The sequence below is a fragment of the Hyla sarda genome, chromosome 5 (genome assembly GCF_029499605.1).
Source record: "Hyla sarda isolate aHylSar1 chromosome 5, aHylSar1.hap1, whole genome shotgun sequence".
NCBI lineage: Eukaryota > Metazoa > Chordata > Amphibia > Anura > Hylidae > Hyla > Hyla sarda.
The window spans coordinates 23,937,952-23,956,559 of NC_079193.1; the positions used below are offsets into that span (position 1 = coordinate 23,937,952).

An 18,608-nucleotide genomic window follows, 5' to 3' on the forward strand; every position below is an offset into this window, starting at 1 on the left:
GTTGCACCATAAACTATACCAATGTTTCCCAACCAGAGCGCCTCCAGCTGTTGAAAAACTACTATTCCCAGTATGCCTGGACAGCCATATACTAAAGAGAAATCCAAAAAAGAAATGCATTTCCTCTGATGTCATGACCACAGTGCTCTCTGCTGAATTCTGCTGTCCATTTGAGAAACTGTCCAGAGCAGGAGAAAATCCCCATAGCAAACATATGCTGCTCTGAACAGTTCCTAAAATGGACAGCAAAGGTCAGCAGAGAGCACTGTGGTCGTGACATCTGAGGAAATGCATTTCTTTTTTTGATTTCTCTTTAGAATACAGCCCCTAAAAAGAGCTTGTTGCCTATCTGTACCCCCCGACGTATGTCCCTCTCCCCAGCATGATATGTGAGTATTTCTTCAGATAAATAAAGAAGCTTGAAAACAAGAAGTGATCAGTGGCCGGCTTATATTTTTGTTCGTCATGTGAATATCCATATACTTTTCATAGCCTGAGCACTGCCACATGTCTATGCTGCAGTAGAAGCCTAGCCCCAATGCCATCCCCTCCATATTGCCGCAGTTGCCGAACATACCTACAAGCTGATTTGTGTTTTCCAATATATGTAGTACTGTGTGCATCACCCCTTCATAGTACTGCACTTTTACCGGCTTGAGTGCATGAAGAAATGTACTGAGTGATAATTGTATTGGGCAGTGATGCGTACAGTGCTGTGTGCATCGTCGCTCATAGATCCTATACAGCAGGAACTTATCATTAGATACATGGCGGGTTGTTTAGATGAAGATTTTATCTGGTTTGATGATATATTATAGGCACAGTGATGGGGACAAATTTTGCTCCCTGTTATGCTAAGAGTCAATTGGAAGTCTAAAATACTGTATGATACATCGCCTTTCTAAAAAAACTTATATCTTTGTTACATATATCCATGATAATTTCGCTTGATGGAGGGGAAGAGTTTGATGATCGCTGGGGTCCCACGACTGGGACACATTCTGAAGGAACGCTGGTTTCTGGCAGCAGTGGTCGTAAAGTCATGCCACGTCCCCTCTATGCATGTCTATGGGAGGGGCGTGATGACCATTCGTTCAAAACGCTGGGTGCTGCGCGGAGACCGCAGGTTTTCCAGCGGCAGGACCCAGCGATCAGACATCTTATTCCCTATCCTTTGGATTGGGGATAAGATGTCTAGCAGGAGAGTACCCCTTTAAGACGTTGAAAAAAATAGAATATCAGCTTTTTAGATTTGAAAATATTCATTGATGGGGATAAATTGAAAACTAGAGAATATGTAAAGCCTAAGCAGGCAAATAGATTTATTGATCTTAGTAGTTGCCATCATAGGCCCTAGATAAGTACCGTATTTTTCGCCGTATAAGACACACTTTTGCTTCCCCAAAACTGGGGGGGGGGGGGGGGAGGGGAAGTTGATGCGTCTTATACGGCAAATACACATTAAAACCCTGTCCAATCGTGGCGGTCCCTGCGGCCATTAACGGTGATGCCCTGTATTAACCCTTCAGACGTGGCGATCAAAAAGCTGACCGCCGCGTCTGAAGGGAAAGGGACACTAACCCGGCTGCACCGGGAGGGACCTTACCTGCCTCCTCGGTGTCTGCTCCGTGCCAGGTTCCCCTGCATGGCCGGCAATCTCCTTCGTCGTCAGCACGTCGTTGCGCACGCCGTCCCGTCATCCAATCCCGTCAGCGGCATGCGTAGCGGCGTGATGGCAGCGACGGAGAGCAAGGATACCGGGCAGCAGAGACGTTCCGGAGCGACGGGGACACCCCGGGGACACGGCGACAGCGATGGAGGGCGACATCCAGGGCAGCGGTGACGAGCGGTGATGAGTCCGGAGCGGCGGGGACACGTGAGTATTACCTCCTACCAGTGGTCTTCAACCTGCGGACCTCCAGATGTTGCAAAACTACAACTCCCGGCATGCCCGGACAGCCAACGGCTGTCCGGGCATGCTGGGAGTTGTAGTTTTGCAACATCGGTAGATCCGCTGGTTGAAGATCACTGTCCTATACTTTACATTGTATTCTAGATTTTCCTCCTTTAAAATTGGGTGCTTATATGCCTGAGCGTCCTATATGGCGAAAAATACGGTAATATCCCTAAAGGCCGATTCATGAGGAAAAAATTTAATTGTACCCAAGTAGAGGATTTTATTGAGCGGTCGGAAAACATGGAGCAAAGGTTTTTAGATCTATGATAAACAATCCTACTGAACTGTCTTTTACCGAGGTACAAAATATGACATGAGAGGAGAAGAATGGAACAGAAGGACGCCACAAAGGCATTATCTCCTCGCCTTTTATCACCAGGTGCTCGAAAGCAGCACAAACAGCGAAGGTTATTATTAATAAAAAAAAAAGATGGGCATATTGTAAAGAATGATCCTGAGATCAGCAAAGTGCTGCTGGAACATAAAAATAAAAGAAACAATTTTTTATGGAGTTTCTAATATGAAGGATCTGATTATAAGGAGCTTTATGAAAAACGGAGGCGTATGTGGTCAGCGATGGGAGGAATCTTCATTTGTGCCAAATGTAAAGCTTAAGATAGAAAATAGACATCGCTCCGTGGTGTGATATTATGATGCAACGCGTTTCACAGATAGACTGCTTCATCAGGATGCCTGATGAAGCAGTCTATCTGTGAAACGCGTTGCATCATGGGTGAATAAACCTCTTTTCGTTTTACCTGGTTGTCCTGCGCTCTCAATCCCGTCACCACATTGGAGTTCCTGTTGTTGCTGTAAATGTAAAGCTTGGAAGTGGAGTAAAAAGTAAGAAATAAGGATGTCGAATGTTTTGTTATACTATAGAACAGTGGTCTCAAACTGTAGCCCTCCAGGCAGGGCCGGCTCTGCCAAGAGGCAAAATAGGCAGCCGCCTAGAGCGCTTTCTTGATGGGGCGCCGCTCTGCACGTTGCATAAAAGTTACCCAGTATCCGAAGCACCCGCCTCAGGCATTCTAGTTGACAAATTTCTTTTGAAGGGGTACTCGGCCCCTAGACATCTTATCCCCTATCCAAAGGATAGGGGATAAGATGTCTGATCACGGAGGTCTGGGAGCTAGGACCCCCCGCGATCTCTGTGCAGCAACTGGCATTCATTTAGAACACTGGGTGCGGGTGGTGGGGGTCATGACGTAGTGGCCACCCCCTCGTGATGTCATTCCATGCCCCCACAATGCAAGTTAAAGGGTACCTTTCATCAAAAAAACTTTTGATATATTATAGATTAATGTATGCAGAATAACTTTCTAATAGCATGTTATTAAAAAATGTGCTTCTTTCTATTTAATTTTCCACTTTGAAAAAATGACCACTAGGGGTCTCCCTACCAGTCCTTCTTTATAGATTTCAGACTCATGTTGGAGTCCTAAATCTCAGACTGCAGCCAGAACACAAACTCAGCACTGCTCACTGCCAGGGAGCAGTGTTGAGCTTGTCTGTGTCCCGGCTGCAGTCTGAGATTTAGGACTCCAGCATGAGTCTGAAATCTATAAATAAGGACTGGTAGGGAGACCCCTAGTGGTCATTTTTTCAAAGTGGAAAATTAAATAGAAAGAAGCACATTTTTTAATAACATGCTATTAGAAAGTAATTCTGCATACATTAATCTATAATATATCAAAAGTTTTTTTGATGAAAGGTACCCTTTAACCCCTTAACGACGCAGGACGTATATTTACGTCCTGCGCCGGCTCCCGCGATATGAAGCGGGATCGCGCCGCGATCCCGCATCATATCGCGTGGGTCCCGGCGCTAATCAACGGCCGGGACCCGCGGCTAATACCACACATCGCCGATCGCGGCGATGTGCGGTATTAACCCTTTAGAAGCGGCGGTCAAAGCTGACCGCCGCTTCTAAAGTGAAACTGAAAGTATCCCGGCTGCTCAGTCGGGCTGTTCGCGACCGCCGCGGTGAAATCGCGGCGTCCCGAACAGCTGATCGGACACCGGGAGGGCTCTTACCTGCCTCCTCGGTGTCCGATCGACGAATGACTGCTCCGTGCCTGAGATCCAGGCAGGAGCAGTCAAGCGCCGATAATGCTGATCACAGGCGTGTTAATGCACGCCAGTGATCAGCATAGGAGATCAGTGTGTGCAGTGTTATAGGTCCCTATGGGACCTATAACACTGCAAAAAAAAAGTTAAAAAAAAGTGTTAATAAAGGTCATTTAACCCCTTCCCTAATAAAAGTTTGAATCACCCCCCTTTTCCCATAAATAAAATAAAACAGTGTAAAAAAAAATAAAAATAAACATATGTGGTATCGCCGCGTGCGTAAATGTCCGAACTATAAAAATATATCATTAATTAAGCCGTACGGTTAATGGCGTACGCGCAAAAAAATTCCAAAGTCCAAAAAAGCGTATTTTGGTAACTTTTTATAACATTAAAAAATGAATAAAAAGTGATCAAAAAGTCATATCAAAACAAAAATCATACCGTTAAAAACTTCAGATCACGGCGCAAAAAATGAGTCCTCATACCGCCCCGTACGTTGAAAAATAAAAAAGTTATAGGGGTCAGAAGATGACATTTTTAAACGTAAAAATTTTCCTGCATGTAGTTATGATTTTTTCCAGAAGTGCGACAAAATCAAACCTATATAAGTCGGGTATCATTTTAACCGTATGGACCTACAGAATAATGATAAGGTGTAATTTTTACCGAAATATGCACTGCGTAGAAACGGAAGCCCCCAAAAGTTACAAAATGGCGTTTTTTTTTCGATTTTGTCGCACAATGATTTTTTTTTCCGTTTCGCCGTGCATTTTTGGGTAAAATGACTAATGTCACTGCAAAGTAGAATTGGCGACGCAAAAAATAAGCCATAATATGGATTTTTAGGTGGAAAATTGAAAGGGTTATGATTTTTAAAAGGTAAGGAGGAAAAAACGAAAGTGCAAAAACGGAAAAACCCTGAGTCCTTAAGGGGTTAATAGACCCAGCAATAGACTTGCATTGAGGGGCGTGACATTACCTCATGAGGGGCGTGGCCATTACGTCATGACCCCCGCCGCCTGCTCCAAGCATTCAGGCTGGGGCAGCGGAGTACCTCTTTAAAAATAATGGTGATCCATTTAGAAACTATTACTGCACTTGTAAAGTTTTAAACTAAGTTGCGAAACAAAAATTTACCATACAGCGCAATTTCCTTGTTTACATCCTAAAATTATGGTGAACATTAAATTACCATTAAAATTGTTTGTTTTCAGCTTAACAAAAAATTGTGCTTCACCTCAGCGGTACATTAAATAACAGGCTGCCTCGTTGAAGTAAATCCATAGTTATTTTCAAAACATCGGTCGCCGACCTACGGAGGAATTCTCATTCACGGTAAATTCGACCTTTAGGGAAGAGCGAAAAACACAGTGAATTATTCTATTTATTCAGTTCTCTAATGCTTCAGGAGGAAAATGTACTGCGGCCCCTGCAGCTTCATCAAAAACATATAAAAAAATATAAATATATATATAAACAGAACCGGTTAACCCCTTCCTCCCCCTCAGCGATTTTTGACAGGTGTGAAACACCTCGTCTTCTAAGAGCCATAATGTTTATTTAGGCCATATACAGAACCACTTAGGGACATTTTATTTATTTATTTATTTATTTATTTATTTTTTGCTTTTTCTGTGATGTGTTGTGACAAAAAAATGTTTTATTCTTGTGGGTATTTTTTTTTTATTTTTTTTTTTATTTATGTCATTCACCATGTGGAATTAATAACATTATATTTTAATAGTTTGAAAATGTACACATTTTCTTTAAAGTTTAAACTCTTTTATTTAAGACAGTGGTCCCCAAACTGTGGCCCTCCAGATGTTGCAAAACTACAATTCCCAGCATGCCTGGACAGCCAACGGCTGTCCAGGCATGCTGGGAATTGTAGTTTTGCAACATCTGGAGGGCCACAGTTTGGGGACCACTGATTTAAGACATAGGAAAACAGTGATCAAACTTTTATTATTGGGGCCATATAAATTTATATTTTAACTTTTTTAGTCTACTAAGGGGGACCTATATAAGCAATCGATTGTTTACTTTTACTGATCCATCCAATGCTATGGCATTGCACTGATCAGTTTACTCTGTGCCCTGCAACTACAACCTGTCTAAAGTCTCCAGCTACCATAGTCACCAATCAGCACCCAATGATTGTGTCATGGGGGTGCTGATTGGACCCCTGACAGGTCTGACATCTGTTAGTTTATTCTCTGCATGCCATGATTGCTGTTAAAAAGGGTTAACCACCATAAGGTGATTTTAGTATGTACCCGCCAGACAGTAATGGACATGTTTCGGAAGGATCCGTGCTAAATGGCTGTGTTGTGAGATTACCATAACGCTGCTGCTATCTTTTTGTTTAATGGCTATTTCCTGTCGAAGTTCCTTCCTTCCAACTACAAGTCCCATGATTCCTTGTTTGTAAATGTCAGATGCAGAAACTTTTTTTTTTCTAACCTGTTACAAAAAATGTATTACATTTTTTGTATACAAAAAAGAAGGTTGCAGCAGCACTCTTGGTAAAAAAAAAAAATGGAGGCTCTTAGTGCACTTTTTGATCAAAACGTGTCCCCCATCCACCACGCGGAGGTGGCCTCATTTCGGATGGGATCCTAAATTGATAGTGGATCCAGCATGTCACCCAGTCAGAGGCCATATGCCCAGCAGAGGTGAGTGAAATGAGTGTTAGGGTCCCATCTGAAATTAGGCCACCTCCGCATGGTGAATGGGAGACACGTTTTGATCATTAAATTTTTTGTACATTATAATAGGGATGGCCATCCTGCCTGAGTTTTCTGTGTATCATTTAAAGATATCCTTTACAGCACCCCTATGGACATAGGCACAATGAACTGGACCCTATTTATTTCTATGGGAGGGTTTCCTAAGCATTAAGCATGCTCTGTGCCCTGTATAGAGGTCATTGTGTAGGGAGGGGGAGGAGGGGAGCAATAACCATTACCCGATCCCATCTTAAAGGGGACCTCTGGTACTTAACAACTTATCCCCTATCCACAGGATAGGTGATAAGTGTCTGATCATCACTTAAACACATTCACTAAAAATAATGTTGTTCAAGGGGTTTATTGAGCTTAGAAAGAATTCCACTTTTTTCCCCAGAAACAGCACCACTCTTGTCCATGGTCTGTACTGGTATTGCAATTAATCTGTAGTCAGTAAAATAAGGCTGGGTTCAAATTCCAGACTCCAAATTCCACTATTGTACCATTAACTGAGCACTTTTTATTATATGTTCACTGTTTGGCACTATAAAGGTTGCACTTTGTAGGGTGCTATTGTATTGTTATGCTTTTTTTTAATGGTTATTAGGGACTATTATGGCACTATACCTATTCTCAACACCTGATTTGCTCACTAGACCCCAACATATCTACAGCAGTTGTTTGATTTATCGTATATTATTGTACTTTTTATTGTTATTAAGCAATCGTAGTTGAGCAGAACAAGTACACTTTAATCCAATATCTGTCCATTTGTTAGAGATCTCTTAGACAAGGCTTCAATGTGAGCCGGAGACGTCTTGTCTTATCGCTTCTTACACTCTATCAGCGAACTGAGAAACTTTGCTGACCTTATTTTGTCACCACTGTGCACTTGACAGACGCCTCAATCTCTATGTCAGCCAACCTGACACCTGCTATACACCTCTAGGTCTCCAACCGTCTCCAGGCAATTTCCTTCTCCATGGATGAGGGACACCTTTTAATATAAGGTGACAGAATCAGACATTTGTCCTCTTACTGCCGAATCTCAACTGCTTCTAGGAATTTTCTTATTCGTAGAGACCTTAAAATGCAAAGTGTGGTTCGTCCAAATCAGAATTCTCATTCCTTTGTTCTTTGTTAGAGTCAAGGCACATGGCACACAAAAAGTGCCTATGGATGTGGTCTGTAGCAAGCCCTTCTACCAAAGTAGAGGACCCCACAAAAACCTTCCCCTTCCTTCCAGGCCAAAAGCCACCTGCGAAAGTCCATTATCGATGACCCCCCTTCACCGGAGCCTAGGGATAACAAAAACTGCTCCCAGCATCCACCTGGGGGGGGGGGGGGGCTACGCAATATCAACCACAACTGGTTGGCATCTCTGTAAATACAGAGACCCAGAGTTGCTGGGAGGTGAGGATCCTACATCTACCTCCCCTAGACCTCCAGTAGGAACATCCCAAAAGGGCACCGCACCATGGAAAATCGTTGTGGACAGGTGAAAAGTGACCGCACAGTGACAAAAAGAATAAGTAAATCAGGCAAGTGTTGTATCATACAGCCCAGACATCTGGCTTGTTCTATAAAAATACCTCGCAGTCAGAAGGCCTGGAAACTAGAAGTGCGTGCTTAGTGCCACCACCTTCAGTGAGTTCCGACAACCCAGAGTCTCCAATGATGGCCACAGTGACAGGATATGTGTTAAATTTCCAGCAACGTCGAAGGCTTTTGTGATCTAGAGACATTTTTTGGCCAGAAGTTCCATGCAAGCCAATGAGACTTCTGGCAAATCTGTCTCTAGATCACAGTAATCTTCGGACTCGGAAGTTGACGGGAATTTGAAACACACATCTTGCCATTGGGACCATCATTGGTGGTATGCTTTAAAGGGGTACTCTGCCCCTAGACATCTTATCCCCTATCCAAAGGATAGGGGATAAGATGTGATTGCGGGGGTCTCGTCACTGGGGACCCTACGATCTTGGCTGTGGCACCTGGACATCCGATGCACATAGCGAACTTCGCTCCATATCGGATGACTGGTGATGCAGGGCAGAGGCTCGTGACATCATGGCTATGCCCCGCTGGTGACTTGCATTGAGAGGGAGTGACTGTGACGTCACCAGTGGGGCATGGTCTGTGATGTCACAAGCCTCCGGCGCTGCACCTGATGCTCTAAACGAACGCTGGGTGCAGCAGAGAGATTGCGGGGGTCCCCAGCGGCGGGACCCCTGGGATCAGACAACTTATCCCCTGTCCTTTGGATAGGGAATAAAATGTCTATGGGCAGAGTACCTCTTTAAAGTCTAATTCTCCCATAATCCCCAATTACCGGTACAGATATCTGCCAGCCCTATTCCCATTAAGGACATTTTGGTAATATATTTAATTGATAGTATATTTAATTCTGGATTGTATGCATTGGATGTGTTATGGAAAATAGTTTTCCTTTTCTGTGTACAATTTTATGAACATATTGTGGTAAAATAAATAAATTATTCTACAGTTTATTGTCATTACTCCTGGCTGGGTAGAGGGTCCCAAAAGGGACAAATACTATGAGCATCAGTACCTCTTTGGTCTGTTTGGTTGAATGTGCAGAGAAAATCCTTCAACATGAGCAAGATCCTCCTGCTACATCTATGGATGGGATCCTCTAACCAGCCATGATTAAAGGGGTACTCCGGTGGAAAAACTATTTTTTTTCTTTTTTTAAATCAACTGGTGCCAGAAAGTTAAACATATTTGTAAATTACTTCTATTAAAAAATCTTAATCCTTCCTGTATTTATTAGCTGCTGAATACTACAGAGGAAATTATTTTCTTTTTGGAATTCTCTCTGATGACATCACAAACACACTGCTCTCTGCTGACGTTATTATAATAATAATAAGTCTTTATTTATTTATTGTTGTCCTTAGTGGGATTTGAACCCAAGGCCCCAGGACTGCAAGGCAGCAGTGCTAACCACTAAGCCACCATGCTGCCCTTAGCATACATCTGCTATGCACGGTTGCTAAAATGGACAGAGATGTCAGCAGAGAGCACTGTGGTCGTGATGTCATCAGTGTTCCAAAAAGAAAGGAATTTCGTCTGTAGCATTCAGCAGCTAATAAGTACTGGAAGGATTAAGATTTTTTTAATAGAAGTAATTTACAAATATGTTTAACTTTCTGGCACCAGTTGATTAAAAAAAGAAAAAAAAATGTTTTTCCACCGGATTACCCCTTTAAAGACAAGCAAATGTCCGAAACGCGTCAGCCCTATCAGTGATGTGTTTTTTACAAAATGGTCAATAAAGTTTGAGAGTTTTACGCATCTCGGAGCTGGAAGTCTTTCCGTATGCGTATTCTACATACCCTTGGATCCAAGGGTGTCTTCACATTCTCTCAATCGAGGGGAAGAAACAGGGATTTTGGCAACAGCGCTGGGCTTTTTCGTTGTTTAATACATCATTATTATAGACCATAATATTATGATTCAGGCTCAGCTCAAACATTGTAAAATAAAAATAAAATCCTCTTTTACATCCGTTTTTTCTTTTCATTTTACACTGCGTGAACCCAGCCTCAGATTTATGTTCTTACCACAGATAAGTGAATGATGCAGCAGAAAAACAAGACGACATAGCCATGAAGTTTGATGCCGCTCTTTATCAATTGTTTCTTTATTGGCCATAAAATTCTACAACGGAGCATAAAATCTTAAACTTTATCCGGTCTGTTCCTTCCGTACATAATCCGAGGATGAGAACGTAATGACTATCGCTTGTTGTTGAACTGTACAGTTTTACGAAGTACCACTGAGCCTTGGAAATTGTAGGAAATACTATATAAGGAGAGGAAAGGAAGAGTAAGCCTAAATCCAATTCAGAGATGTAGAAAAAAGTGGAGCACTCACCCGGTCTTGGTGTAGAAAACTTCTTTATTGCATCAAAGACATCTTGGCGTTTTCATGGAGTGCGGGAGAGCGGACAGGAACAGGGAAGTGGGATGGGCAACGGTCCGTATCGCGCAATCAGCGCTTCGTCAGGCTGATTGCACGATACGGACCGTCAAAGGGGCCTGACGAAGCACTGATTGCGCGATACGGACCGTCAAAGGGGCCTGATGAAGCGCTGATTGCGCGATACGGACCGTCAAAGGGGCCTGATGAAGCGCTGATTGCGCGATACGGACCGTCGCCCATCCCACTCCCCCACTTCCCTGTTCCTGTCCGCTCTCCCGCACTCCATGAAAACACCAAGATTTCTTCGATGCAATAAAGAAGTTTTCTACACCAAGACCAGGTGAGTGCTCCATTTTTTCTACATCTCTGCATTGGATATAGACTTCACCTTATATGTGAGCACCTGAATGGTCATACAGCTGCCTGAGTTAAAGGGGTATTCCAGGAAAAAACTTTATATATATATATATATATATATATATATCTCAACTGGCTCTAGAAAGTTAAACAGATTTGTAAATTACTTCTATTAAAAAATCTTAATCCTTTCAGTACTTATGAGCTTCTGAATTTGAGGTTGTTCTTTTCTGTCTAAGTGCTCTCTGATGACACGTGTCTCAGGAACCGCCCAGTTTAGAAGAGGTTTTCTATGGGGATTTTCTTCTAAATTGGGCGCTTCCCGAGACACGTGTCATCAGAGAGCACTTAGACAGAAAAGAACAACCTTAACTTCAGAAGCTTATAAATACTGAAAGGATTAAGATTTTTTAATAGAAGTAATTTACAAATCTGTTTAACTTTCTGGAGCCAGTTGATATATAAAAAAAAGTTTTTTTCCTGGATAACCCCTTTAAGTCAATATTCCCATATGTGAAGTAGCAGTGCCGGGTACCTTCCGCATTGGACTGAAGAGTAAGGCTATGTTCACACTGCAGAGTTTCTGTGTGAAATTTTGCGGAATTATTCCACCAGAAATTCTGTCGAAATTTATTGCAGAGTTGAGTGTAGTTTTCTTTCCCGACAGGTATTTTCCCGAGGTATTTACTAAGGTTTTCTCTCAATTTTGCACTTTTTCCGACGGTTTGCTTTTTTTTACAACTGTTTTGATCCGTTAGGTTTTTCCCGCTCAAATCCACTGCATTTTCTGTGGAAACTTTATTAAATTTGTTGGGATTTTTCAAAACTGTTAAAGGACACGCCCTTTTTGTCGGGACCACGCCCCTTCTCCCATGGCCGCGCCCTCTTGTTGTTGTTTTTTTTTTCTTATAAAATGGAGGGCTTAGTTTTTTTTGGTCACAAATTGCGTCGCCCAGAACATGCAACACAATTTGGGTGCAAAAAAACCAAGAAAAAAGAGTCGGGATTACGTTAGGATATAAACTCCATCATGTTCGACGGGATTCCGCTGGTCCATTCATGGCTGTCTTCTTCCATGTGCAGCGCCACCCCCTGTCTACAGGATGTGTGTGGTATTGCGGCCTAAGCCCCTAATCAGTTCAGTGGACCAGCGATACAATACCAGACTGAACCTATGGAAACGCTGTCTCTGAAAGAAAGCAACCACGTCGTTCTGACCCTGGTTCGCTCTGATGTTGGAATCATGATGCCGCCACATGTTCTACGTTGTAGCGTGAGATTTATTTGCGTTGACTGCTTCCTTGTATCCTAGGAGAATAGTTTCCTTCAGTTTCGTTCACAGGATCTGAAGTTTGACAAATTCTTGTTTTTTAATCTGTACTTGAAATATCAGAAAGGGATTGTTTTTACATTTCTCTTGCAGCTTGAATCTAAAATGTGTCCTTAATAAACGCAACGTCCGTCCGGGCGTGCCAGGAGTTGTAGTTTTAAGGACAGCTGGAGGTTCACAATTTGTCTTTCCGCTCCAATATTATGGCCCTAACATTAAAGGGGTACTCCACTGGCCAGCGTTCGGAAGTGAATGTTCCGAAAGCTGTCTTCGCTCTGCGGGGGTCGGCCACACCCCTTGCGACGTCATAGCCATGCCCCCTCAATGCAAGTGTATGGGAGGGGGCGTGACTGCCGTCACGCCCCCTCCCATAGACTTGCATTGAGGGTGTGTGGCCATGACGTCACAGGGGGGTGTGGTTGACCCCCGCAGCGTGAAAACAGAGTTCAGAACATTCCCTTCCGAACACTGGCCAGTGAAGTACCCCTTTAAGAAGCTTAGCAATGCACCTATAACCAACGCCATTGTTATGTTTCACAACAATTAGGTTGTGAAGGTCTTCAGACAGCTCTTTGCTTTAACCCATCATGAGATGTGTCTTGTGTGACAACTGGGCAATGAGACCCTTTTATTTAGCCACCAGTTGGGACTGAACAAACGGATATTATTTTGCACTGACAAGAGGCTGTGTGGTGTAGGGAAATACCTTATTACTTTGTGACGCCAGGGTACAGTTAGTCTATACATGCTCCGAGGTTGGAGACAGCTTCTCCTGGGACAGACATGGGAAGTAAAGGAACACAGAGACATCAGGGTACGGATAACTGTCTTTACTGAGCAGGGTGCAGATGGTATTACACGGACAGTATGGTGCACGGGAGTGAGTGGATGCAGCATAACCCCTTGGGAGCCCTGTTGCCTTGCTGGGGCTTGTGGTGCTTTCACCCAATATATTCAATTCAATATATTGAAGATTGATCCTGGTAGCTAGGGTTCTGTCAAGGTCTTGTAGCTTCCTCCGCCAGGGCATGAAGTTCCACCATGCGGGTGATCCTTGCCGAATGAGCAGATAAAGAAGATTTGATCTGGGGCTTCCGTCAGAGCACAAGACACACAACACACCTTTACCACACTGGTGCTCAGGCTTGATTGACTAGCACTGCACTGTACTGCACTGGGGCTACTCCTCCCCCACTACACTATATGGACTAGAATTTTAAGGGGTATTCCAGGAAAAAACTTTTTTTTTTTATATCAACTGGTGCCAGAAAGTTTAAAAGATTTGTAAATTACTTCTATTAAAAAATCTTAATCCTTTCAATAATTATCAGCTGCTGAAGTTGAGTTGTTGTTTTCTGTCTGGCAACAGTGCTCTCTGCTGACATCTCTGCTTGTCCCGGGAGTAGAAGAGGTTTGCTATGGGGATTTGCTTCTAAACTGGGCGGTTCCCGAGACAGGTGTCATCAGAGAGCACTTAGACAGAAAAGAACAACTCAACTTCAGAAGCTCATAAGTACTGAAAGGAATAAGATTTTTTAATAGAAGTAATTTACAAATCTATTTAACTTTCTGGAGCCAGTTGATACATAAAAAAAAAAAAGTTTTTTCCTGGATAACCTCTTTAAGGATTCCCATTGGAAGGCAGGGTCACAAGGGGTTTACACTGCTCCTGCTTAAAGGTACATTAAAACATTTAAATAACACACAACAGAATAGGTATAAAAATATACAATCTCTTAACAAAGTGCTGGGACCTAATAAACGCAGCAACAAGTCTTTCATTGGGCCCAACGCCTGTGCTGCAGGTCTGCCCGAAGCAGTACGAAGCCACAGGACAGCCTTTGGTGCTGGGAAACCACAGCTGGATTGCTTTTTACACCCTTATATAGTTTGTAGGCTGTGGCCCATAATGTCCTGCTTCTATAGTGCTCCTCTGGTCTGGGGTCGGATCTCATCTACTTCTATGGCTGGGTCATAGCAGTAGGTCCCCAGACTGAAGCAATAGAGGAGCACTGAAGGCTGATAAAGGTGGTAGTTTAGTTACCATCCCATCCCATGCTACTTAAGATCAGATAGCATGGGCCGTGTCCAAATTAAGAGCAGTGACTAGTGGCTGCTGTGGGCAAAATGGGACAAAATCTTTAAAAGACTTGACAGTCCTAAAATAGTTTAGTCAGCTTATACATAATGCATTAGTTTAGACCTTTTTGTCTGTGTGAAACATCCCCTTTAAGGCCTGCCCCAAGGAACACCCATAAATTCCCCCAAAACACCCAGTAATGCCATTACAAACTTTTCAGCAGTAGACATACAGCAAAAAAAACAACAGTCCCGCGTTTACCCTCCTAAAATTTTGAGCATGCAAGGATGACCTGGAGCCCAGTTCTTAACAAGGTCACAAACAGAAGAACTGAAGACATCCAATAAAACTTCCACTTTTATTTTCAAAGTTAAACCACATGTACAATCACAAAAAAATAAATTGTCAATACCTGACACGTTTTGGCATCAAGCCTTATCCATAGATTATGAGTATGAGTAAGGTTTGATGCCAAAACACGTCAGATATTACCTGTGGTTGTACAGTGGGGATCAAAAGTTTAGGCAGCCCAGGTAAAAATTTGTATTAATGTGCATAAGGAAAGATGGAAAATCTCCAAAAGGCATCAAATTACAGATTAGACATTCTTATAATATGTCAATAAAAGTTAGATTTTATTTCCATCATTTACACTTTCAAAATAACAGAAAACAAAAAAATGGCATCTGCAAAAGTGTGGGCACCCTGCAGAGTTAATATCTTGTACTGTCCCCTTTGGCAAGTATCACAGCTTGTAAACGCTTTTTGTAGCCAGCCAAGAGTCTTTCAATTCTTGTTTGAGGTATCTTTGCCCATTCTTCCTTACAAAAGTCTTTCAGTTCTTTGAGATTTCTGGGCTGTCTGTCACGCACTGCTCTTTTAAGGTCTGTTGATAGATTTTCAATTATGTTGAGTTCAGGAGATTGTGAAGGCCATGGCAAAACCTTTAGTTTATGCCTCTTGATGTAATCCCCTGTGTATTTCGAGGTGTGTTTAGGATCATTATCCATTTGTAGAAGCCATCCTCTCTTTAACTTCAGATTTTTCACAGATGGCATCAAGTTAGCATCCAAAATTTGCTGAAATTTTATTGAATCCATTTTTCTTTCTACCCGTGAGATGTTCCCTTTGCCACTGGTTGCAATACAACCCCAAAGCATGATTGATCCACCCCCATGCTTAACAGTTGGACCGAGGTTCTTTTAATTAAATTCTGTTCCCCTTCTTCTCCAAACGTACCTTTGCTCATTCCTGCCAAAAAGTTCAATTTTAACCTCTTCGGTCCACAGAATTTGTTTCCCAAATGCATCAAGCTTGTCTATATGTTCATTTGCAAAGTTCAAACACTGATTTTTGTGGTGAGGACGTAGAAGAAGTTTTCTTCTGATGACTCTTCCATGAAGACCATATTTGTGCAAGGATCTCTTTATAGTGGAATAGTGTACCACAACTCCAGTGTCTGCCAGATCTTTCTGGAGGGATTGTGCAGTCAAACATGGGTTTTGAATTGTTTTTCTCACAATCCTGCGAGCTGTTCTGTCTGATATTTTTCTTGGTCTTTCAGATCTTGCTTTAACTTCCACTGTTCCTGATGACTGCCATTTCTTAATTACATTCCGAACAGGATATTGACATCTGAGAACGTTTTACTATCTTCTTATAGCCTTCTCCAGCTTTGTGAGCGTCAACTATTTTCAGTTTCAGATTTCTAGACAACTGCTTAGAAGAACCCATGGTGCTGATTGTTGGGGCAAGGTGAGATGAGTCTGGGCATTTAAAACCTTTCAGATTGACATCACCTGGTCTTCCCAGATGATGATTGAGAACAATCCATGACACTGGCAGGTCCCAGCTTTGCAAAGGGGGCAGTGCATGCTATAAATTCTGCAGGGTGCCCAAACTTTTGCAGACGCCATTTTTTTGTTTTCAGTTATTTTGAAAGTGTAAATGATGGAAATAAAATCTAACTTTTGTTGACATATTATAAGAATGTCTAATCTGTAATTTGATACCTTTTGGAGATTTTTCCATCTTTCCTTGGCTTCTTCATGCACATTAATACACATTTTTACCTGGGGTGCCCAAACTTTTGATCCCCACTGTATATGTAGTTTTAACTCTGAAAATAAAGTGGAAGTTTTATCAAATGTCTTCAGTGTTGGACCTTTCTTGTGTTTGTGCACGTTTCAGCAGTAGTAAGTCGGGGAGAGTTTTTAGCCTCTATTCAGTTTCTATTCCCTAACAGCAAGCAGAGATCATGACATGAAGACTCCAATCTCAAAAGAAACTTTTAATTGTAAAGTGGTGAAGCGTTATTGATAAGACTGGACCTTCACACGTTTGGGACAATTTTAAATTCCATTTGCATAATTAAAGAATCATTCAGACCCCCTGTAATATAATGCATTATTAGTGCAGGGCTTGAAGGGGGCGGAGCATGATGCAAGGATTCTCCACAGTTCAAGCCAAGGATTCCTGTGCAGTGCCCAAACCCCTAAGGTCCTGCACTAAGCATAACACACTGGGGTTTATTTACTTAGAGTGGAGTGTAGGTTTCTTTGTAGGTTTTGATTTCTGACTAGTATTTTCCCAAGGTATTTACTAAGGTTTCCCTACATTTTGCACTTTTCCCTACATTTTGCTTTTTTTTACAACTGTTCTGATCTGTCTGTTTTCCTCAGCTCAAATCCACCACTTTTTCTGTGGAAACCATAGTAAATATGTTGTTATTTAAAAACTGTCGGGGCCACGCCCCTTTTGTCGGGAACATGCCCACTTTATCCCATGACCACACCCCCTTTTCAGGTTTTTCTTTTCTTTGGTTTTGTTTTTCTTGGTCACAAATTGTGTCGCAAGGAACGTGCAACACAATTTGGGCGCAAAACCCGACAAAAAAAGAATCGCGATCACGTTAGTAAATAAACCCCAGTGTATCAGTAGTGCCGGGTGTGGTCCTTGAAGGACTATTATATCCCATGCCAGAAATGTTCTTAGTAGCATTATTATATTTTTGTTCCTTTAAATAAGAAACAATCTTTTATGATAATATGGCTGCCGGGGTGTCTCATTTGCCGGACTGGGTGATCATTCTTCCATCCACATCCAATTATTTTTTCATACGTCTCTGGTTTCGCTGAGCTCCGCTATTGAATTCTCATCATTTCCCATATTATCTGGCTGCGTTTGTTATGAACACAATAAGACCGGTCCAGAACCAATAGGGTGGAAAGCGGCTGAGATGATGTCAGACTCATAAGCAGCATTACCCTGCTGTCTAGACGGCCCGATAAGGAGCCATTGTACCATAGAGTATTATGTCAGGAAATATCTCTATATTGTATATTAAAGATATGAATGTAGAAAATCATTCTCGCAGTTGGAAAGTATCCTTCACTAAGGACAATTCAGGATTAAAAATAATAATTCTGGTGCCATTTTTTTTCTTCTTTTGCCTTATATAGCTTCAACATAGTCCATAGCGCTGTACAAGGATTGTCGGCCTGTACATAACAATTTCATTTTTCTATCTCAAACACTAGGGCCGATTTCATACAATGGTTTCCTTCCCAAAAACTTCAAATATACCCAACACAAATCCAGGGAGAACATTAAGATTGCAGACCCAGGCGATGAACAGTGCTAACTATTAAAGGGGTACCTGTTGCCTCAGCGTTCTGAACATTTTGTAACGAACGCTTGGAGCGGGGGATGGGGTCGGGACATCACTGACATGTCCCCTTGGGTTGTCACGCAATGCCCCCTCAATACAAGTCTATGGGAGGGGGCATGGAGGGGCAATCTGATTGGTTGCTATGGGCAACTCAGCAACTTTTCCTCTAGACAGGTTTTGATGAATCTCCCCATTTTCGATCCCGTTAACCGTATACCAACCACCTCCAAAACTTAATAAAAAAAAAAAAATTGTGTATGGTATCTTTCAGGTGAGCTGCAAGGTTCTCCAGTTCTTCCACCAGTATATGATGGGCTGTAACTATTTCTGGATGTTGTGTGAAGGGATCTATCTCCACACTCTGATAGTGGTGGCCGTGTTTGCTGAGGAACAGCATCTGCATTGGTATTATCTCCTCGGCTGGGGTAAGTGCAACATTCTCATCTCAAATACTTATCTACAGC

At 42.4% G+C, this 18,608-nt stretch overlaps 1 protein-coding gene across 2 annotated transcripts in view; it reads left to right on the top strand.

The window, feature by feature from the left end:
• CALCR (calcitonin receptor) overlaps positions 1-18,608 on the top strand; it is a 302,356-nt gene that overhangs the window by 260,076 nt on the left and 23,672 nt on the right. For both annotated transcript variants that reach the window (XM_056519007.1, XM_056519008.1), the window contains exon 8: positions 18,416-18,569. In XM_056519007.1, coding sequence (XP_056374982.1) covers positions 18,416-18,569 — 154 coding nt within the window. The remainder of the gene's footprint in view (positions 1-18,415; positions 18,570-18,608) is intronic.